This window comes from Lepisosteus platostomus, chromosome 3, assembly GCF_059453375.1.
Source record: "Lepisosteus platostomus isolate fLepPlt1 chromosome 3, fLepPlt1.hap1, whole genome shotgun sequence".
NCBI classification, from domain to species: Eukaryota; Metazoa; Chordata; class Actinopteri; order Semionotiformes; family Lepisosteidae; genus Lepisosteus; species Lepisosteus platostomus.
Window position 1 is genome coordinate 10497517 of NC_142613.1, and position 24195 is coordinate 10521711.

At 42.2% G+C, this 24195-nt stretch overlaps 2 protein-coding genes across 7 annotated transcripts in view; one reads left to right on the plus strand and one right to left on the minus strand.

The window, feature by feature from the left end:
- slc4a5a (solute carrier family 4 member 5a) overlaps nt 1-13256 on the plus strand; it is a 49516-nt gene extending 36260 nt beyond the window's left edge. For 5 of the 6 annotated variants that reach the window (XM_088624449.1, XM_088624448.1, XM_088624450.1 and 2 more), the window contains 6 exons: nt 479-551; nt 1177-1245; nt 2121-2294; nt 2965-3129; nt 4538-4593; nt 10207-13256. In XM_088624449.1, the coding sequence (XP_088480575.1) occupies nt 479-551; nt 1177-1245; nt 2121-2294; nt 2965-3129; nt 4538-4593; nt 10207-10381 (712 nt within the window). In that variant the 3' untranslated portion in view covers nt 10382-13256. Of the gene's footprint in view, nt 1-478; nt 552-1176; nt 1246-2120; nt 2295-2964; nt 3130-4142; nt 4228-4537; nt 4594-10206 lie in introns of all 6 variants that reach the window. The other variant, XM_088624451.1, reaches the window with a different exon arrangement.
- A 2036-nt stretch (nt 13257-15292) lies between these two features.
- On the minus strand, nt 15293-23676 carry mthfd2 (methylenetetrahydrofolate dehydrogenase (NADP+ dependent) 2, methenyltetrahydrofolate cyclohydrolase). Its single transcript, XM_088624453.1, has 8 exons — nt 23477-23676; nt 20828-21012; nt 19658-19780; nt 19314-19466; nt 18565-18672; nt 17998-18090; nt 17740-17865; nt 15293-17591 (listed from the first exon to the last, which is right to left on the minus strand). The coding sequence occupies exons 1-8, from the start codon at nt 23554-23556 to the stop codon at nt 17449-17451; spliced, it is 1011 nt and encodes a 336-aa protein (XP_088480579.1). The 5' UTR covers nt 23557-23676; the 3' UTR covers nt 15293-17448.
- Between the last annotated feature and the right edge of the window lie 519 nt (nt 23677-24195).

The window sequence follows — 24195 nt, forward strand, 5'->3', positions numbered from 1 at the left end:
GCACTATGGCAGCCATCGCATCATCCAGGTGGATGTTGCACATTGGTGGTGGTGGAGAGGAGTCCCCATTACCTGTAAAGTGTTGAGTGTCCAGAAAAGCGCTATATACTATGTAAGCAATTATTAATTATTATTTACCTGGACAACAAGTTTTCTGTTGGAATGAAAGAGGAGTGGAGAATGAAAAGGGAGAGACCTATAGAAAAACTTCAGTGTTGCACCGTACCTTTGCCAACCTGAATACCCTGTTTTCCAAAAGACATAGGGCTCAGTAAATCAGGAAGTGATGACTGCGCTGCTCCAAGTCCACACTTGATGGGTTCCTTCTTTGGAAACAGCACTAGTTCAAACTGACTGTCCTCCTGGAGGGCAGAGCAAGCAGGTTTTGCTGTAGCAGCCTGGGAGGTGATCTGTGTCTGTCGTTCTCCTGGCAGTTTTAATGCTTTCTCTCCTCTGTCTGATGGTCATTGGGCTGCAGAGAACAGAGGCTCACTGGCATCATGGTGTTTGTTCTCACTGGAGTCTCCATCTTCATGGCCCCCATTCTCCAGGTGAATATGTTTTATCTGTCCAAATACCAATACTAAAAAGCTCTGCTTCAGGTCTTCGACGATTGCTTTAAAATGTTTTTCTATGAGGTATTGAAAGCAAGACCAGCCTGATAGTTTTGAACCCTTAAGGGATGAAACAAAAATCTTCAGCCTATGAAAAGTATTTTGCGGTGGTTATATTTTATAAACTCCCCTATATATTATTCTTTTCTGCTGTGCTTTTGTAGCCCTAGGCTCACGTAAAATGTTGCCGGTAATAACATCAAACATCTTACTGATGGGAGAATATTGAGAGTATTGAGCTGTGTTTGGATGTTGCTATTCTTCACTTCAAAGGGTGAAAACTGAGGATGTGTTTAGATGGAAATTACATAAAATCACATAATGTGACTACTGCACCAATAACATATCATTTATTTATTAATAATACATTGATATATGTTCATTTTTAATATCAATATGTTTTTTACAATACATAGAAAGGCTTTGAGATGAACAGAGTATGAAAATTCCCTTCACTGCAGCAAACTAGATGGAAGTACCAGAAACCGCTTGATGATGTGAGGAGTGAACAGGTTCTTATGAGATGTGTTCACCTCCCATGCTGACCCCTTGTCGTTCACAGTACATCCCCATGCCTGTGCTGTATGGTGTGTTCCTCTACATGGGAGTGGCCTCGCTCAATGGAATACAGGTGCGTCACAGACGTTCTCTCCTGACTTTGCAATTTGCAGGACACATTTCCTCAACTCATTGTTCTCCAGGGCACTCAAGCAATGTGACGTTTGTGAAACATAACTAACAGCACTCTACAATGCGCTTTAGCCCACAAATGCCTCAATGAATCAATGTTACAGCTTTTCAGTGAAATCAGTTCCAGACTCATAAGTCTAACAGTACTTTTCTTCAAAACTAACTAGCAATGGGAGTATTAGAGTTTTTCCAGTTCAAAAGAAACCTTATTTCAGTAATGGTTTTGACACTGACTGTGGCAATAAAAGTGAATGTAGGTTCTCTGAAATAATTACACACTGCTTTGATTCTCAGGGAGAGACCTGAGAAAAAATGGGATTTGACCAATCAAAAACATAATTAGTTAAATCAGAATATTGACTGGACTGTCACCTTGCAACACCTGAATTCCAGATTGTTTTCCTTCTACTTCATACTCACTAACGTTTTCCTTTTCAATATTAAAAGAGCCTCCTCTTTGTCTAACTCCAGGAAATTTAAGGAAATTCTAAGTTCATTTCTTTATTCTATACCTAAACTCACTCTTGCTCGGTTTTGACCTCTTGAAATGGCAAATCACTGTCGGAGAAATGGAGAGCCGGCTTTGCTCTGTGAATATCTTGTGAAATCTTCTTATTTATTGTTGTAGTCTTCTTATTTATTGTTATTGTCATCCTGTAAAGCGCTTTGAGAAGCCACCTTTAAAGGCGCTATATAAAATAAAGTTTATTATTATTATTATTATTATTATTATTATTATTAATATCTCAGCTTGTGCTGGGCTGAGGAATCTGGGTTTTCTGCTTTACCAATGGTGGTATCTGTGTGGTCCTTCAGTTCTGGGACAGGTGTAAGCTGTACCTGATGCCAGCCAAGCACCAGCCAGACTACATATACCTGCGCCATGTCCCTCTGCGAAGGGTTCACCTGTTCACAGTTGTGCAGGTGATCTGCCTGGCTGTCCTGTGGGTTCTCAAGTCAACCGTGGCGGCAATCATTTTCCCAGTCATGGTGAGAGATCTCCGAGCCGTGAACAAAAACCCTGTACTTCCCGCTGTATGCTCACTTCATCGTTCTTCCTTACAGCACGGATACATTTTATTTGTAGTGTCATCAGAAATAGAGCTGTCCGAAGGGAAATTTCTTACACATGATATCTTCTTCTGGCATGAGAGGCTGCCAGATTATAAAAAGCAAAATGTCATAGATACAACCTCAAACTGCCTTAAATCAGTACTATAACCCTGTGATTTATTTTTAAAGGCTACAATTTGACTTATTTTGCTAATATATTTATGCACCTGTTCTGATTCTTCTTTCAGGGTTTCTCTTAACCTTTTTCTTCATTGTCTTAGCAACAGTCACTCAACAACAAGGTGTAATCAAAAGAATAGCAGCTAGTTACACAAACTGTAGAGTTTTATTACAATTTCAAGGTGATTACAAGCACAGTATCACACAATTCCTCAGGTCCTGTCTGTTCATAAGGTTGCTTACTGTTTTTGCTCACCTTTTCTCTCCTCATCTGTTTGGTCTTTTTTTGCAGTTTATCCCTCTTTGTTACTCAATCAAGTTTGAACTTCACCTGTTAATGTGAACACTGCTTGACCTTTAAAGAAAGTGTTAGGATGCTGTTTTTACTCAGTCAGTCAGGCAGTGTCTGTATAAAACTCTCTCTCAGATTCTGGCTTTGATCGTGGTGAGGAAGATGCTGGATCTGGTGTTCTCCCAGCACGATCTCGCCTGGTTGGATGACATCCTGCCAGAGAAAGACAAGAAAAAGGAGGAAGACAAGAAAAAAAAGAAGAAATCCAAAGGAGGAGGAGGGGATAACAGTGATGATGAGGTCTGACATACCAACAGAATATATGTTTTGCTTTGAAACCATTTAGTTTTTTCCTTTTTGCTTTAAAGTGGCTCCGTATTTAAATGAAGATGTACTGTAGATGAATGTACTGTAATGTAAATTGGAGTTAATTAGGGCTGCTACAGCACAGCAAGAATGCCAGATAAAGTAACAATCTTGCACTAAGCTTTTGCAAACACTTCTTAAACTAGCACATGGCTGCCAAGCCTAGCTTATACGCAATACAGCAAAGTCTGTGAGCTTTCATTCCAGATAAGACCTTTCCTTACCTGGTCTGATCGTTTCATTGACTGGACAATTTCAACAATTCAAGTCAGGCCTGGAAAAGACTTATACAGTAGCTTATGCTCACTGACTAGGGTAAAGTTTTGAAATCATGAAAAGTAATCTTGATCAACACATTGAAAACCCCCAGCCAAGCCAATACAAAGCGAATGTTGGAATTCAGAGGACACAAGAAGCTCAGCTGAGAGGACAAGCCTTTCAATTCTTCAGCACTATAAATTACTGTACAAGAGTACTTGGAACACTGCAGAGCCGCCCTTTAGCTCTTTAGGTCTCTACCTGCTTCTGCCTCAGATACAGTCCTTCATTTCATCAATCTCAAAATATATTAGTTTGGTCAATAAATTGGAAGGTTTGATTAGAATAGGAACAAGAATCCTCTCCAGCCTCTGAGGACTTACACAGCATATAAGGGCTTCTTTTAAGGCCTTTGTAAACCCATCGGAAGCTGCAGTACACAAACGGCTGGTTGCTCTTTAGTTTCCGGAAACATTCCTGAATTCATTCCTTTCCTTGTTCTCTGTTTGCATTGGACCCTGAGTGCCACATTATTCTTTCCTTGTGAGCTGATTCCCTTGGGTCACGGTTTCCCCTTCTGTGTGTTGATTGGCTTGCCACATTTCCTGTTTTTTTTTCTTGTTTGTCCCTCCTCTCCTTCCCCCTGTCCTCCCGCATGCCAATTGGCTGCTTCCCCTGTCTGCCTCTAGCGTAAGCCTCCTGCCTCCCCACCTGTGAAGATTCCCATGGAGCCCCTCAGTCCCACCCCTCTCCTTGACTCACTGAGGCTGGACGGTAAGTAACGTTTGCAGCCATCTTACCACCCAACTGTGTTTATATCATGAGGCAAAAATGTGTTTATTATTTGTAGTATAAATGATGGTTTATCTGATTTGGCAAAACCTGCAGGAGTTGCGGACCTATACCCTCCTGTAAGAAAATTTTGGCATTTTTTTGCATGTGGTCAGTGTCAAAGTGTCTACATTGTTTTACCCATTTAAAACAACTTTGCATTTGAATACAACTCTAGCTTTGCCAATAGTTATCCATAAGAGGGGGGCCATTCACACAGCTCATGTTGGGCCCTGTTCTCCCTCTCTTGCAGGAGAAAGGGCACCCTCACTCTAACTGTTCCCCATGCGACTCGGACCTGGACCGCAGGTATTGTGTGCTGACTCTTCATGTCCCCTACAACGATCTCCTGCAGCCCGCCAGCTCCCAGATTGACTGTGGGGCACGCCGACAGTGGGAGTGAACACCCTCAGACCACAGACACATACACCCCTGCACAGGCAGTGGTAAAGTCCAGCAGCAGCATTTAGTTTTCCAGAGAGCCCAGCCTGTTGTGTTCAACATACCAGACTTCGAACTCCTGATTTACAGCACAATGTAATGCGATATATGTGTACAATTTCATCCCGTGACCTGCACAATATATTAGAGACCGAGTCGCCATCTACATTAGCTAACTTGTCACTGCATCTTTAAATAGCTTCTGGGTAGATCATATGTACAGTATTAGAATTGAATTTCACAGTTATGATCATTTTAGGCAAAGGTCTAATTATTTCTTTATTTTAGTAACATACACATAGGTAGATAGTCTTTTGGTGACTGACTCTTAGGAAAATACATACAATAACACTTCAGATGATTCAAGTTTTAATGGCACTTCAAATTCTATTACTGTACACGGTAACTATTCTCTAATGTTGATATGTAATAGTTAAGAACTGTTTTTGGCAAGACTTGGCTCACAAATTTTAGCTGGAGTCTCCCTGTTAGGACAGAAATTTTAGTCTCCAAGTAGATGGAGATCTCTGGTGTATTAAAATGAGCAGGAAAACAAAAGTAATACAAAGAGTAATGTGACACAGCACTGGACACAAAATGGAATACACAACCACCTTATCTGGCAGCATCGTTCATTGGAAAGAAAATACATTGAGAAAATCTGGAAATATTTAGGAATTGCTTGTTTTAAACTGACAGGGCAATGTAGTTTATCATCTCTGTTGTTCCACATATTTTAGAGTCCCACAGTCCTGTTTTTTTAAGGCATGCCATAATTACTGGAAACTCTTGTCTTGGGTCTTTTGGACAGCTGTTACAGGTCTTGCATATGATCTGCAAATAGCCAGAATATCCTAAGCCCTGTTGCCCAGATTTACTCCAGCCAGCCCTCTCATTGGAATTATTTTTAAACCTTTGTATTGTAGCCTGGGGTTTGGACAGTAGGTTATACAGTGATTGAGCTAAGAGGAAAATTATGAGCTTTTGAGTACAGTTCTACTTCCATAAATATCAGTTTGAGTCTTATAAATCTAACCTGGGTGCTGAATATTTGAGGATTCTTTTAGTTTTCTTGATTAAGAGTGCAAAGGAAAGAAACAGTTATTTAACAACACATGATTTTTGTTTTTCAGCAGTCACATTCTGTACAAAAGCGTTCACTTCATAAAACCTGAAAAGAAATAAACAGCTATGCAAGTTCCTGTTTTCCTACCAAATTACATAAAAACTCAGACCATATTGTTCTATGCCTAGTATAGCACAATGTGGCCTAAATAATTTGAATATGTTTTGCAATTGGGTAACGTTCCCATTCTACTGGATGTCAAAAAAATCCCATCAGATGACAATTTTATCTGTCCATCTGCAGATGTCACAGGTAGTACATGGGTTACTCATCACATGTCATATACTTCAAATATCTCAACACCCAGGATTACTATGAACTATATAGCAGTTGTACAGATACTGGTTCAGGAATGACGCTGGTACACTTACATTGGTACCGAATTTAAAAGACTGTTCTTCACTCCCAGTGTATTGGATATACTGTACAAGATGTGATTGACTGAAATTACATGCCTTTAAATTACATTTCCTGAAAGCAATGCAAAATTGTAATGAACTTTTTCTTGCAAATTGCTTTTAAAAAATACACGATACCTACTGGAATAGAAGAAAATGTACAATGAGAGGAGCTCAATCTACCCATCTTCCTTTTTCGGATGCTAGCAGATAATTGGTCTGAGGATGTTGTTCAGTCATTTCCCACAACTCTTTGAGTACTGAAGTTACCCTAAGGTCCACTATATACACTTTTAAAAAAAGACTTCCCTGTAGTGGATGGTCTGGTATTTTTATCTGCAAATCCACTTTGTCCCTATACTGCATTTTTGCTGCTTCCTATGAGTTAATGAGTACATCTCAGGAGGTTAATATGCATTACGTAGCCCTAAAGTAAAGAAACATTTTTTATCTTTGTAAATCAATCCCCGTTGATACAGTAGGTTTTGAAAAGGTCTATTTGTATTCACAAAGGGGCATAACGCTTCCAGATGCAGATTCCTGTTTAAAAATTTGTTTGCCACATTTTTACACTGGATTGTTGCATTACGTGCTCTGTGAACTAAATACATATAATTCTGCAATATTATACAACGGTAGAAATTTACTTATGCCTCTCTGGATCTTTATGTCTTTAGGATGATTTTTCATAGTAGTTCCCCAATCTGAAAAAAATAAAAGAAACTAGTGATTCACTTTAATTAATATTGTGCCAAATAGACAAGTTGCAGTTAGGTGACATACAGTATATGCAGTGCTACTGTATGTCTTAACCAATGGTCTGAAAGAGCTCTGAAAAGCACGCTGACCCTACAAAATATACCACATAACATCTCCGCCATGACAACAGCTCAGAGAGTGTGGACTCTGTTAACTCTCTGAAGGTTAGTTACTAGGCTGTGTGTTTATATACTGTATTATCTGATGAACTGTGGAAGAGTAAGAGCTGCCTCAGTCCAGAAGGTTTATAGACTGCAAAATTGCTCTTCTGGCTACAATACAAATCTCTCGCGATGGATCACACTTTTTTCCTAGGGCCTGGTGGACCCTCAGTTCTGCATGCCAGTACTGCCCATCTCGCACTCCAGAGCCCCTGTGGACTAGTCACCCCGTTTCCCGGGACCTCAGCACACGGAGTCAGTCAGGCAACAAAGCAACCAGTCAGGCTTCACATATTTTCACTTACACAATGGTTTCCTGAAAAAGGATCTCAGGCTGCTGCACGATAAAATCTAAAACCAAATTTAACATGTAGCATTGCAGACAGTGAGGGAAACAAGACAAACCAATCTGACTGGAAATACAAAAATGGGTAGAATAACAATCTCCTGCATGACTGCCACACAAGGTTAAGAAACGATTTAAAAGTAATCACAGTCTTCTAAAAACAAAGGATATGTTGAAGTAGGATGCATAGACAGCAGCTCAGTACTGTCAGGCCCCAGACTTGAACCTCTGTGGAGACTGCACTGTGAACGCAGTTACATTATTTGAATAAAGGAATGCACATTTATATGATTCTATCCTGCAGTTAATGGCTTATACGCTGTCTCCTCTAGTTATAGCCAAGGCTCTGGAGTTTACAGGCGGTGTTTTGTAACAGTGCTTTCAGACCCTAGTCTTGGGAGTGCCTTCTGGTTTTTCCAGCCGAGTTATTAATCACAGACGAATTTCAGTTCAGTAGTTCTGTGAGCTCCTCATAAAAGCTGAGTGAGACGAGATCCGCAGAGTGTATTTGGAGGAACTCTCCTGGCAGAGGAAATTTGCAACCTTGCCAGAAGGGAGAGGCTGTCCACACCCCACCTCTCAGTGAGAACTGAGCCAGGGAGCTGCAGCAGGGGTGTAGATGGGGTGGCAGGAGAGGCTCTAGAGAGATGTGCTACAGGAAGTCCAGGGTGCGAGACGCATATACAGTACATAGGCAAGCAGAAGAATGCAAGATAAGGATCAAACATTCCTACCAATTTTATACTAAAACTCCATTTATCTACTTGCTTGCTGTCAGCTCTCAAAAAGTCAAATTGGAGTATTTTTGGGGTATCAGACCTGTCCTGTGTGTTGCATGAGAAGTAACCAACTGGACCTCTGCAGAAAAAGCCTTACTATGGGTGTGTCTGGCACAGTGTCAATCCCACCTGTGCCTGTTTGTTGTAAATTGTACAGTATGTCCTCGAACAACTATTTAGTTTAGAAATCTGGGACTGAGTGCAGAAACAAGTAAACCAAAAGTCTAAACAAGCAAGCAGATCATTTAAAAATTACATTAGTGCTAATTACTGTGCACTACCTTAGTGCTAATAAGCACTAAGAGGTTTAAAGCTAAGATAGAATGAAAACCGGTAGTCACAGTCATCCCCATGCTTGGATTTAGTAACCACTACTTTTCTAAGAACCGTGCCATGGCTGCAATGCAGGGAACTACCAGCCATAAGAAAACCTTTTTCACCTCCCCTTTAGCTGAATTTGTATCCATGCTAGACTTCAGAATTTCTTTTCGCTTCACAGAAATCTTTTGGCAGCTTGCTTTATTTTCAAAGACATCGACTTTTACATATTAACAGTTGCAGTGAAACCATTAGGCAGGATGATAAACATCACAGACTAAGACTTTGCAGTACTGTAACTCACCATTGCTTTCGAATACTGTACGCAGGGTAAAAGGTATAAGGGAGTGAGAATGCCAGTGACAGGATCTTCACATTGCAGCAAGTCATTAGTACTTTAATAAGGACCTCTTGTCCCTTTGGTAGGGGAAGAAAAAGTAGCAGGAAATAAAAAAAAGACTGAAGAGTTGGAGTTAATTTCAGATTGAAATGCACAACCCTGTTTTAATCAAGCACTACATTGACATTACAAGGAAATTATATATACTGTATAAAGGAGAGTTCCTTAGAAAAGATTAATATCAGTGGAGGTGGTGCATGATAATTGTGCATTGTGTACAATGCTGTGCCCGGGCATATAGTATGCTTTTGTTAAATGTAATGCATTTGGTGTGCTTCACCGAGTCTCTCCAAGCTTGCTAATGCTGTGCCAAGCTCTGATTCCCCTCTGTCCATATGTTGTAAGAGGAGAGACAGAAGCTAATATTCCACTACACTTTGCAATGCCGATGATAGTTTGTCAATTTTAAGTCTTATGGGGAAAAAGGATCTTGATCATCCCAAGCCCACAATGTTGAAGCTGTGAAGTGGCTAGTAGTGTTGCAGGTTTTTGCTGCATGCTGGGGAAGAATATGAATATGCTTTGAAAGGAAGGGGCTGCTTCCTAGGGACTGCTCCATGGCTCAGCTGGTCAACACTATCCATTGATAATTTCTGATAGGGAGTTAAATCACCAGTCTCCTTTATGTACCGAGTGGGTTAAACTAGGAGAACATGCATTACAAGATCAAAATGAGTCTGCAGAAAACTAAACCCCAGCTGCAAGCTGGATTCTAAAACCTTCCCTAAGCTGACCTCCCTCTGTCCTTGTCTCTCCTCTTGTCTCCTCTGTTTCATTAGCTAGAACTTCAATACCTAGTTTCATGAGGTGTGTAAATACCTCTATATAGTATATAAGGGTAATGATTTAAGATTTAATAGCCAAAGTGTGTAAGTTCTGTTTTCAAATGCTTATTTAAAATATATATCCATTTTATGGGAGGCCATGCTGCTTGATATTTAGCATTTAGCATATTATTGAAATATTTTGTATCTCTTTCATGATTTGCTGAATTATAGCTGGATGTGTATTTCCGACACTGTAAATGACTATCAAGTCCTGTGCACATGTAAACACATGTACTGGAAGGTAAATGCAAGGAGAGCAGATGTGAAATAGTCTCAGGCGCAGGTGTAGCCCAGTGGGGGTGAGCGGGGGGCCGGCTGGCCCTGGCTGTGTTCTAACCCGGTTCTTGTTCTGCGCTCCTCACTCCAGCATCACTCTGCACCTGAAGATCTCGTGTCCATCCTCCCCCGCTGTCAGTCTGTCCCGGAACGCAGCCTTCGCCGTGCCCCAGGTGAAGATAGAGATGGAGTCCGACTATGATGACACTGACACAGACAGACACCACAGACACCACAGAGACATGGGCAGTGAGACCACTTTATAGCACATAGTGTACCCCTACCAAACCTGCCAGGCCAGCTGACTGCCTGGCACACTGTAGAAAGAACAAGCAAATGCTTGGGCATTGCAAGAGTGCGTGTTCATAGCTCAGTAAAACAAGAGTCCTTAATTCCACTGTGCACAGTGCCCTCTCAACACTAAATAAATTGCCTACAGGGGGGAAACACTCAGTTTTTTTTCATATGCAAGCACGTGGTCTCTCTCTCTCACTCACCCAACACTGTGATCTCCACACCTGTTCATCACCGCCTTCCCTGACCTTTCAATGGGAATTCTCTTTAACAGAAAACTGACTGGCAGACTCTGTGGACCATTAATTCATCCTACCACAGAAAACCTAACATTTCTGTGTTTGAAACCACGTCTGCAGCAACACGAGACAGAGCAATTCAAAACGATGAGAGAGAGAGAGATGGGGGTGAGATGAAACAGAAGGGGGAGTCTGCCATAAAGATGAGACTGGAGCAGATGGTTTATGTAAAGCACTTATAAGAAAATTATCTGGCCTGTTCTGACAGCTGTTTCATGAAAATCGTGCTGTGGAGCAGTGAAATTTAGTACTTCTCCTGTTTCAGCTGTGGGGAATACTGAATGTTATCAGTAGCAATACACATGAGAGGGCACAAACACCAGACATATATAACAGGATTTATTCCCTAGACCACTCACCTTCTGATGAACCCCATCATGCTTTCTGGTGTGTACTGTATTGTACATGGGAACATGTTCTTCATAGCCCCTTTTGTACAGCATGTGTTCAAGCTTTGATGATTTTACAGTTTTTACAATCCAGTTATCTGAATGGAGCATCTAACCCTGTAAGGACCTTCTTGTGAATTATGTTCAGAATACTTCTTCTATCGGTTGGGTATTTTCTTGAGATCTGTTGTGATGTCCTGAATTGTGGTTCAAGCAGTCTGGCAAGGGATGCAGGGGTAGGCAACTGCACAGGCAAATTTTAACCATGGGACCATGGGAGTCTGTTGCATTGAAGTAAGTGTTTGTACTGTATATGATATGTAGTTTTGAGATGTGTGTGTGCTCATCTCACAAGGGTGCATCTTTACAAGAGACAGTTCCAAGCAAGCGTTTTCTGCATGTGCATGTGTGGTTGTGTCTATATGTCTGTTGACATCTTGCTTTTGCATATGTGCAGTGTGAAGGGTTCCTTGTATTTGTGTGCTAGCTTCCCTGTGTGCATGCCAAAATGTGACAGTCCTTTTGTGGATGCTGTTTTTGTGCTCCAAATTGAACTGAAACCTAGGCTCAGGAATTCACGACAAGCTGGACATTAAATGTCATGTTGATGCATTTTCAGTTCATCTGCTTCTTTTCCTGCATGTGGTGTGTCAGATGTCCTTCTACACCGTCCCTGGAAACCTAAACTTTGTTTTTGGTGAATGGAAAGAGGCCACAGGGGCCAGTACACTTATCATGCCGAAACTCTTTGTTGTTAGTCCAGTTTTTATGCAAAAATGGCCCAGGGCTTTTGAGAAACGGGTAAAGGTCTGGGTTCGAACCAGCAACACAGCATCTTGAGCAGCTGTAACAGGCTGTGTTTCATGATGCCAACAAGGCTAAGATGTGAGTGGTGTAGAGTGACTGTGCAAAGCAGGTGAACTGTTTAACATAAGACTTAGTGTTCTAGTTTGAAAATGTGTTTTGTAAGTAATTTAATATTTCACTGTTAATTTTTTTAAAAGTTCACACTGTATTTATTGATTATATTACATATTAATAACGAACAATATAATAATTTTAAACTCATCTGCGTGTTTGGGAGTATGAAGAATATTTTTAAAAACATAAATCTGATCTTAGATTGTGTCAAACTTCATTTTCTGTTTTTTTTCTGCATTGGGTTTTAAAACCTTGGACAGAGCTAATTATGAGCTTAATTTGAGAAAAAAAGTACAATTTTCATAAGAAATCAACTGTCATTCAAAGAACCACCCCCCAGGAGAACATAATTTACAAATTCCAGTTGCTGACATTTAATAGGATGTAAATTGTAAAAGACCATTCTTAATTCCCTTTGGAAGAGGTGACTTAACTTGACCATTTAAAGATACCTGTAAAGCCCTCAGGATTGTGACTGTTGAGGACTGGAGTGTCACAGCCTTTTGCATTTTCTTTTCTCCCAGCTGACACGCTGTACCCTGCTTCATCCCATCAGTTACCAAAAAGCCAGATTAGTTGAAAAACAAAGAGGACCCCAGTGAAAAACGTCTCTGTCCCTCAGCCATAGTGTTTATTATTGACTACGATGTGCTTCACCTTAAGCTCGCATCTCTTGCATCTCAAAGTGCAGCAGAATAATTTCACTTATTCCGGTCAGAAGCAATTAGTCTATCAGTAATCATATTAAGAATATGTGCTTTGTCAAACTTCACATTAATAGCAATAAAGAAATGCTGTTCTAGACTGAGGGGTGCGTGGGTGTTCTTACAAGAGAGAAGATGTGAAAAGCCAGGTTCATGCGGAACTGACAACAGAGTAGTGACCACAGAACCCTTCCACAAAACTGGACCCTAGAACTGTGGAATCTCCCCTCTCCTCTCCAAGCTGTAAACTCCACTGCAAACGTTCCAGCCTGCTGTGATGTAGTAGTGCAAAAGTAAAATATATATATATACTACACGTCAAGGAAAAAAAAAAACTTGGTAGATGTAAAAAAAAAACATAGTTGTGGTAACCAAATGAAGAATCTGAGCTATGAAGTAATTAATTTATTATTCATTTATGTGAAATTCAATTAATTCGTGTACAATCTCCATTCCTTGTCACCTCAAATGTATATTTGATGTTGAATGTAAAGATTATTACATTTAGCAATAAACTTATGTTTAAAAAAACAGCATCAGATTCTTGTTTTTTTTATTTTTATAAAAAGCTTATTTTTATTTGAGTTATAGGAATGAAAAGAAAGCTCTATTCCTTGTGAGTTGTACGTCTTAATGAGACTTAAAAAGACATGAACAATTGAGTAAAAATTTTTTCTGGGGTGAGCGCTACATACCTGCCAGTATGATATAGGTGAAGGAAAAAGTATGACTATAATTTAAAACAAATTACTGCATTCATATTTTTGCAGGATTTGCCAATTCTGGCCGTACAGCCACTGTAAATTACTGTAATTGAGGTGGAAAGAAGATTTCATTCATTAGAACAATAGCTGTACAAATATGAAAATATAGCAGCTTGATAAGCAAGACCAGAAGGCTGCCGAGACTATGGACCTCACTGAATTAGCTTTCACTGTGCCCACACTGGCCTGAAGTGGACACGTCGTCAACGTCTATGTACTGTTACACAGAACAGCACACGTGATGTCAAAGAAACAGCTGTCTCGTGGCTTGTTGATGCTGCACATTGGAAGCCAGAACAGTGAGATCTCAAAAGACCCTGGGACACGGACCCCCCCTCTGAGCCTACAACAGGTAGGTTTATCAATAATTAATTATAATAATTGCGTACACTCCACTCAAAGCGCTTTACAGGTAAATGGGACTCCCCTCCACCACCACTGTGCAGCATCCACCTGGCAGCCATAGTGTGCCAGAACGCTCACCCCACATCAGCTATCAGTGGGGAGGAGAGCAGAGTAATGAAACCAATTCATAGATGGGGATTATTAGGAGGCCATGATTGATAAGGGCCAATGGGAAATTTGGCCAGGACGCCAGGGTTACACCCCTACTCTTTTCGAGAAACGCCCTGGGATTTTTAATGACCACAGAGAGTCAGGACCTCAGTTTTACGTCTCATCCGAAGGACGGCACCTGTTTACGGTATAGTGTCCCCATCACTATACTGGGGAATTAGGACCCACATGGACCGCAGGGCGAGCACCCCCTGCTGACCCCACTAACACCTCTTCCAGCAGCAACCTTAGTTTTTCCCAGGAGGTCTCCCATCCAGGTACTGACCAGGCTCACACCTGCTTAGCTTCAGTGGGTTGCCAGTTGTGAGTTGCAGGGTGATATGGCTGCTGGCCGGCAGCCATATCAAGCAGTTGTTTGATCACATCAGTAATACTGGTAAGGCTGAGTCTTTTAAATCCAAATTGAAATTGCACTCATTTGAGCTGGTACCCACAGCATGAGAAAGTGTGGTGTGCTGCTATAATGATATATATCTAATCAAAATAACTCAAACAAAACAAATGCATCACGCTCTATTCAGTCGCTGCATTTACTTTAAAGGAGGATACTGAGATACACACAGTGCAATCAGTAACGAGATTGCCCCCTCTCCCTCCCTCTAAGACTCCTTGCATACCTACATAACAGAATGCTAAATCATGCCTTTCCCCTGACTGGCACCATAACCACAGCACAGTGCATTGTGGTCACAAGTGGCTGGCTGGTCACACCTTCTTGAATGATACAGGAGTGATTACTCTAGTGGACCTTGTGTATGCATTTGACACCACACCTGTGCAGTTCTTAATTCTCAGTATTTCAAATGGAACTTGTTTTACAACATCAGGTTTCTCATTTTAACATTCCCTTACTGTAGCGAATATTAATCCTTTCTGTGCAATTTCTCACTCTAACCAGGCAGATGAGAATGGATTCTACCATTTATTCAGACCGAGACCAAGTGACAGAGATGGTTCTATGAAGCCCTGCAATGTTGGAGAGTAGGTGAGTGTCTGTTTGAATACTACTATTAAATGGAAATGATCCTGCAGACCAATGCATCGATAGAGAGAACCAGAGATTAATGAATATTTCACAAAAATTGTTAATAGTGCGTACGTTTGTACAATAACACTACCCTGATAAACAGGTACCAGCAGATCTACAGTTCAATAAGATGGTTTTCACACCTAATTAAAACAGGACTTAAAACAGAGAACAAAAAAAAAACAATTATCCCACACACAATGTGTATTTAAACCTCTATTTTTATTTCAAGTACAAGAAGTATCAAATGCAAATCTTTCAAAAAATATCAGGAAATCTTTATAATACTTAAACAAGGGCAATCACATCAGATGTATTCTAAGTAGGACAAATGCTTAGTGAAACAGCATATGCGTTATTGGCCTAGATACCCCTTTGTAATCTCAATTTTGAAATACCTCCCCAAGAGTCTGAAAATAGATACATTACATGAATCGCATCTAAGAAACACTCTTTCACCAGGAGGGATCAACTCTCTGACCCCAACTGGCTATATCCTTTACTAAACAAATTTCAGAACTCAAACTGATCTATTCATCTGTTTCATTACAAAATTTTGCCAAAGAGTCTCCCAACATCCTTCAACATATACAATGCAGAGCACACAGGGTGTGGATTATTTAGCCTAGGATTGAAACAACTCTCAGCATTGCAAGATGTACTCGGAGAAAAGATTGGAGAAAAACATATCTATCGATTAGTCAAGGATACGATATTCTCATTTAGTGGAGGTGTTTTATCTGTATGTGGAGGGGATAGAAGCCAGACAGTTTAAAACCTCTCCACTGTGGAATTCCAGGGCTTTTGACAAACAAAAGAACGAAGCAATATTCTCTGTTCAAGGGTTGGATAAGTGCCATTTACTGCCTGCTGTTTAAAGCAGTTCCCTAATCATTTTTTCTCCCAGACATACATGTATACTTGAAATGTACTTGAAAAAAAAAAACATTCAGAAGCCTTTTTGAGTTTCATATGTAACTGCAGGACTGATCCACTTGCATAGTGTTTAATGTAAATCGTCACTGCACACATTATTCCTTTTAACAAGGGATCTGCCAAAGTCAGGTTGACCTATGCTATGTGAGCAATGTCAACTCATAACAGACTCACTGTAAAACCTGCACAGAAAGTATAGAACACTATGTTCCTCACCTAGCAGTTTTACTCTCTGCTGGTCTGTGGGTCTTTAAGTGAACGCTGGTGGAGGAACTGATTTCATCCCTGTATTTGTTTTCATGGCTACTCAGGGATTTTGATCAGAAATAGCCCTTACGTTTTTGTCCCGTCAACAAAAAGATTGCTGCTTCTGCAACAGCTCAACTGGATCTCCTGCACTAGGATCTCAGCATCAAGCTAAAAGCCACTCTCATTAGAAAAGAAAAAGAATACATAAATAGCCCATCAGCACTGCAAGCAGCCAAGCTACAGCACTGGCTACTCAAACCAAGTCTTTAAGAGCAACTCTGCCCTTCTGTCCAAGTTTTTGGTATAAGCAGCTCTTGGGTTTGTTATAGTTCTGAAAGAAGACCAACATTTGTTACCAAACTGCACTGCCCGTTTATCCCCCTGGTTGCCGCAGGGAGACCAGAAAACTCCTGTTGTAAAATTCGGCAATTTTCACCTTAAACAGTTCCAGCATTTCATAGTGGGCAATTTCTTTTAGCAATGCCACAGAACTGACCTATCTGATCCATAATTGGCTGGGTCACACGCCATGTGTTCTATATAACCGCTTATGGAAGGAACAGAATTCTTTTAACAACTAAGAAGTCTGTCCAATAATTTGTCTTTAGACTGACTTTGTCAGCCAGGCTTTCCTCCTAAAACACTGAGTCAACTCTGTGCCCGAACAGCTGGCCTGCCCATTCCTACACAGCGTACCAGCTCCCAGTGGGAGGAAACCGGGTGTAACAGGGCACCCTGACGCCTCACCTTGCTCTTGGTTTTCTTGCAAGAGAGTATAAAGTACCTTGAAATTTAGGAAATATTCTTTCTGTCTCTTTTGTCACTCCTTGATCAAAGGCTAGAAGGGCCAAAAGCTTGCCATTTTCCTTTGTGTTTGCCTTTTCTTGTAGAGAAAAAAAAAAAGGATAACGCAAAAACGAACAAAGTGTTCAAACAGAACAGCAACTCCGTGGAAAAAAAAATAAATACAAATTTAAGGATGCACTGTAAGAAAAACACTAACACTGAAAATGGAAAGAAAAATATACATATATAAATAACATCAAATGACCCGGAAATAAATAAGGTATTGCAATGCTGTCGGCCTCTGTTTGGCTGGGCGTTGAGAACGTAGACAGCTGTGTAGTGGGCGTTGGCGTGGAATGTGTAGTCACGGTGACAGGGATGGTGTTGGTTAGGATGCCACCATGTGTAGGCGCTCTGGCTCAACCAGCAGGTTCTTGGCAGCAATGATGGTGTTCTTCATTAGCATGGCCACTGTCATGGGTCCCACTCCACCAGGCACGGGGGTGATGTAACTGGCCTTCTGACGAACACCTGGAGAGACAGGAGGAGGGAGAGAAACTAAATACAGGCATATCCAACACTTAGAGTTAGGATCCTGCCACCTGATGTAAAGACTTGCTGTCAAAAATCAAATCTAAGTGATTATTTTCTGAAATAATCCGGCGTTCGAGTTATGTACCTTCAAAGTCAACATCCCCGACCAGTTTGGGTTTGCCGGTGACTGGATCCTGGACCCGGTTGATCCCGACGTCGATCACAGCCGCTCCCTCCTTGATCATATCAGCAGTGATCAGATTGGGAATTCCTGGAGAGCACAGAAGAATAGAGTCAGGCCCGAGTGATCCCAGCTGGAACACAAGGTTCACGAGCGCCAGCCTGCGGGAGAGGGGGAGGAGGTGGAGGGGAAGGAGGAGAGGGAGAAGAGGCGTCCTCTTACCAGCTGCAGCCACCACGATGTCGGCGATTTTAGTGTGCTGTCTGAGCTGCTCCTTGGGTGTGTAACGGTGAGAGATTGTCACTGTTGCGTCACCTGAGGGGACGGAGGGGAGGAGTCCAAGAGTTAATCTCATGTAGCTGATTACAGACAAAGAACAACATGTCAAAACACAGTCCCATTATAGCCCTAACTTACCTGCCCCAGCCTTCTGGCTCTGTGCATGTACCGTCTGGTGTTTTAGTGTCACACTACATGCATATGACAATATCCCAAGTATTATCAAAACTGCTTATTTAAATATACTTCCATAATTCCATAATTCACCCAGGAGACAGGCTGTGTGTTGCTTCACAGGACAAAGCTGGACTACTTTTTAATTTGGACCTTTTCCAAATCCGTTCCAACACATTCCCCCCGTTAATCTCTTGTGCAAGGTTCTAGCACCTGAGCAACATACAGGCTGGACTGAACTCCTACGGCACAATGGAAAGTGTGCTTCCAGCGGGAACAACAGCCTCCCTCCCCATCCAAGAGGGACCACCTCCCCCTCCCAGGTTCCAGCCTCACCTCCTGGCCGTTCGTGACGCCCATCGGTGTGCAGCAGCATAGCGATGGGCATCCCCACGTTCTTCGAGCGGCCAGCTACAACCACATTCTTCCCAAGGGTCGGGATCCCTGCACACAACAGACAGGATGAGATGGTCAAGGAAGCATTAACATTAACAAAAACATCACCACGTCCCTACAATGCAGCACTAGGGACAATACTAGATACTGGGGAGTTCGTAGCATGTTTTAGCACTTAAGAGGTCAAGATGCAGACTAGGAACAAGCACTTACTCTTCCGGGTTCACAAGATAAGGCTGGAACGCTGCCATCAGTTTCTTATGCCTTCAGCATTGCCTCTCCTTTGCTATGAGGCCAACATTCAGAAACTACATTGACTTGGCAGTGCCTCTAAGCCAATATCTATTTGACTTTGATTGCATCAAAGCTACTGCATCTTTAGGAGTGCAGTCAGGAATTCTGCAATTAATGAGATCCTCAACAGATAGGGGAACTATCCACATTTCTCCCATGGAATTTCTGCATTCCATGTATAAACATTTGCTGCATGCATGAAGATCTTTGTCAACCGCTATGCAAGGCACATGGTCAAGTCACTGGACACTGATGTTTCCTTTTATGTCTCCTATTCATGCCATCTGCATCAAGGCTACTACATCAAATACGGCAAGACTCTATCCACTGCTTATAAGAACTGAAACAGAGAGATGAGAACTCACACCCCTGTGCCACCCCTGTCGCTCTCTCACCTGTGCGTTTAATGATCTCCCAGACCCCCCAGGGTGTGGCAGGCAGCATGGAGTTCTGGTCCAGGCACATCTTCCCCACATTCACCACGTGAAACCCATCCACATCCTTCCCAGGAGCCACAGCATTGCAGATAATTCGCTCATCAATGTGCTCTGAGCAAAGAGAGCAGGAGAGAATCAGTCTGAGGTCTAAGCTTTTTCAGGGAAATGCAACACTGCCTCTGCTTCCCCCCCCCACTTTGCCCAGTATATGTAAGTAAAAAAAAAAGTGGGTCCTCTGAATTTTCACCTTCAGCTTTCACAGGGGCAAGACCAACAGCCACATCACAGGAAGAAGTACTCACCAGGCAGGGGCAACTGCACCAGCAGCCCGTCCACGTTGTTGTCATTGTTGAGTTTGTGGATCAACTCCAGCAGCTCCTCCTCGAAGATAGTGGAGGGTTTCAGGATGGTCTCACTGCTGATCCCTGTGACACAAGGCAGGAGTCAGGCACCGCCTATGACCTCCACATTAAAACCATCTACCGTCAGACATGAAACTACAAACACTGATTAATTCACCAAAAGATTGTCATAGGTTCGTAACAAGCCTCTTCTTTTTTTGAATTGGAAATAAAGAAAATTGCTTGGGCACTCTGCATTGACAACCTGCCCTTGCCTACTTTGCAAATTCAAGTGTTTCACCTTTCATGAATAATATGCACAGGGGCATCAGCAGCCTCTAACTCATTCAAGTGCAAACCGGATGAAAACTGTCTCACTGGTGAGCTCTGGGCACAGACGTGGGCAACCTCAGCTCCACCAAAGCAGGCAGTTATTGCATATCATCCTAGACTTTAATTATTCAATTGGCCTTCAATGAATTATGTAACTCTGAGATTACATAATAAAGGAGTGGCTGAAACAAAAACTTGCACGGACTGAAATGGAAAAGGAATTTTACTAATCCCTGCCCCAGGGCTCAAGAGCTAGGAAGCACAGTGCAGGATCCTGGAGAAGAGGTAACCACTAGACGGCATCTGAAGCACTGGGACTACGTTGCTTCTCCTCAGGTTTCTGTTTCTGGCAGTGCTGCATGTTGACTTTTCCACTGCGCCACTCTAAAGACTTTTCCTCTTATCAGGGACAGCCACCCTGCCAGCAGTGTGTTATCACAGCAGAGCTGGAAACCGAGGACCCCCTTTTGCAGGGATCAGGTAGCCTTTGAGCGACTTTGCATGTGTACTGTCTGTAACCAGCTTGATCTTCAGCTCCATTGGAATGCAAATATTGCACAGGTGCATCAGGTTCATCCTAATACAAATGCAAGAACTGGGTTTTACAAATCTAAATTTGTGTTGCAGAAGAGCCCCATCTGGGTCCTGACTGATAATTTCAGTAGGACACATACAGCCCAGATGTCTTATCATGAAAGAGCACTCCCTAGGTTCATGACACGCGCCCCATGTCGAGTGCGTGTCGTGTGCTGGAGCAGGGGAGGGCACTCGTGTCTGTGCGCGGCCGGGGACTCGTACCCACGTCGGCGGCAGCGCGGGTCTTGTTGAGGACATAGGAGTGGCTGGCCGGGTTCTCCCCCACCAACACCACGCTCAGGTGAGGGCGGCGGTTGCCCGCAGAGACCCACTCCTCCACGTCCCGCCGGGCCTCGCCGCGGATCTGGCGCGCCAACTTCCTGCCGGAGATCACCACCGCTTCCTGTCTGGGGAGAGAGAACAGCGGGAAGGGAGGGTGTTAACATCCGTAGTGGCAGACTCACGTCCATAGTGGGCATCAGAGCTGAGAGGTCTTCTTCCTCTAAGCCAGTTACTTGCGACTGAACTCATCAAGCACTGCTTCCCAGTTTCAAGCAGGTGATCGTTTAAGGACGTACGAAACACCCAGCACTGTGAGCCTCTGGGACCACAAGCGCTCACCTATGGTCAGAAAAAAGTACGAGCGGGCACTCATCCCAGCTCTTCTCCTTAATGGAGTGGGCTCCAGTTACCAAGAAACGGCAAGAAATAGCCTTCTCCGGGGGGGAGGATCTCAAGTTTTTGGCTGCCTCTCTATTGGAACCAACTCGCACAAGGGTGGCGCGTATGTGTGTGTGTGTGCGCAGAGGCGGCCATGGGCAGCTCGTGTTGCAGCAACTCCTCTGGAATGTGCACACGCCAGTGGTTTGATACCTTCACCTAGGTGGGAAGGCCAAGGGTCTCTAGGCTCTAGTGATCTATGGCAGGGATCTTCGGGACCTTCAGACGAGCTCTTCCACTGGCTTGCCATCACACACACACACACACACACACACACACACACACACACACACACACACACACACACACACACACACACACACACACGGAAGCAGCACTTAGGGTGTCCAAGTGAAAAAGCACAGTAAACGAGAGGAAGAGATACTGCATCTGCCAGTAAGCCAAGAGCTTGCCAATGCCCTCCAGAAACTTCCATTTGAGTGAAGATGAAAGTCTCCAACACGCCCCCCCTTGTCATTAACATTGAGGAAGGCACATTGCACAATCTCTGTCGCTTGATTACATTTCTTAGAAATTAGGTGCAGAAGTTCCTGAAAAGTGTTGCAAAATGTGACATGCATTTCAACGCGGGATTTTGCGTCACTATTCCAGACTGCAAAATATTTTTTCAATGTCAAATAATCACATCTATTGAGCTGCAGAGCAACACATCTTTAGAGAAATATACTACAGGGAGTATGGATATTGCATTGAATGTTTTTTGGCATCATTCTAATTAATCTATCAATTGCCTGATAAAAACTTGGTGAATTTGTTCCAAGTGCCAAGCTTCACTTTCTGACGCCCTGTATATTTGCAACACTTATTGAAAAAGAGTACGAAAATGCAAGCCTCTTACGCAGTCCAGCTAATTGCTTTTACACGTTCTTGCCTTGATTCTGGTCAAACTTTAAAAGTTAAGATACCTGAGGTATATGCAAATATTATTCTATTTTAAGTGCACTTATTATGTAAACAGGTGGTTCCTTCCGGCATTAAAGAAAGTAAAATGGAAGATTTCAATTGAATTCTTATCTGACCACAAAGGTCAAACGACTGGAATTTTCTAAGTAGCAGGGTGTTGGGACAACTTCAGAATCTGAAATAGACAGTTTTACGTTTATATCCTATTAAGGGATATAAGCTTTATTCACATTGTATAGAACCACCTTTTGGAGTTTGTATAATACCATACGCCTCTCACTTCCTTAACTAAATTACTGGAAATCACGAGAAACACGCGGTTCCTTATCTCGTCTACTTCAATTGGATACAACTGGCGAGGAAATTACAAACGAACATGCAGCAAAATGAAATTACAGTATTAAGCAGACAATATTTAAAAAAAAACTTCCATGTTTGGTGTTGAAGCAAACAGACAAGTGCTAATTCTGACATTAAAACACACATATTATGAGATAGTGTGTAATTTCGTTCAGCCAAAAAAAATAAAATAATATGAAAAATACACAGGCTGTTTTGATGCATACAGCCACAACTGCAAGCCCAGGTTCGATGCCACACAGTCACAGACTATCCAGCCTGCCAGTGCACAACGCAAGCATTCACTGCGATTTCATCATCCGCGATGCACTTTCACACACAAACTCCAGGGGGCGCGCCACAGGTATTTATTTTTTAAAGAATTACTCTTACAGCATACTGGAAAAACAAATTCCAATTAAAAAAAAACATTACAGAACGAATAAGAAATCTCTAGTAGGAGTACGGACTCTATATTTAAATGGGTTCAAATTCACTGTGTTCTGTCGTATTTATACTGTGCAGGCAGATGATTAAAAAAAAACACCTTAAACAATTATTTCTCACTTTCTAACTGATAGTAGCTCCACCGTCTTCGTGGCACATATTAATACATTGGGCACATCAAGTTATTAGCTGTACGGTCACTCAGATATTTAAGGGATCTCCGCCTTTCAAAGAGAGCGGTTTCTTGGATACTGACAGCCAACCAGGGACAAATAACAGTGTGTAATTTTTTAACTTATAAAAAAAATAACATTTTCCGCCTTCGTTTCACAAAAGATACAGCGTGAACTATTTCAAGGGTAATTAAGATGTTTCTGAACGTTTCAGAAATACAGAATACACAACAGATGTATCTTTGCACCGTATTAGTTTTTAACTTACCTTGCAGCTGATAGGTGAAACCGGCACACTTGGTAGTGTGTAGGCGTACAGATTGATCGTAGTACTCGGAATGTAGCCATTGGATAAGGGGGGTTTATAAACAAATTAAAAAAGACAGTGAAAATAAGAAATTAAAGAAGAGCAGAAGCAGCCCAAACTGACTCCGGGAACGTCCAGGACGGAAGAGAGCCGGCGAGGTATGAGCATTTTTTTCCCTCTTACAGATGCTATGACGTCAATCACAGAGGGCCACACCTCCCCCCGTTCAGAAGAGTAGGGTTGCACTCGTAGCCACGCCCCTTCAATTTCTATTCCCGCCCGCTAAGGAGATTTCCATGTGTTTCGGAAGATGACGCAACATAATTAATGAAACCGAACGCTTGACTCCGCCTTTTTCCGTTCTGTTGCGGAGCGTTGCATCTTGGGAGTCGTACGGAGTTCCGGTAGCGCGGTTTTCTCGAATGTAATAGTTATTTTCCTTTTTAAAAGGTATTCTGTAACACAATTCACTTTAAACACTTCCATTAATAGTTCGTGTGGTGATTTCTACGATCTATGTTTTCAATTAATCTGTCGAGAGTTCTTTATAGCTGAGGTGTGTTCTGAAGTTGCAGTATATGTACTGTTTATTTACAGTAGTAGGTCTTTATTTTGTTGTCAAGGAGTTGGATTAAGAACGATTCTTTACAGAGCGGAACCTACGTGTTAAATACCTTACT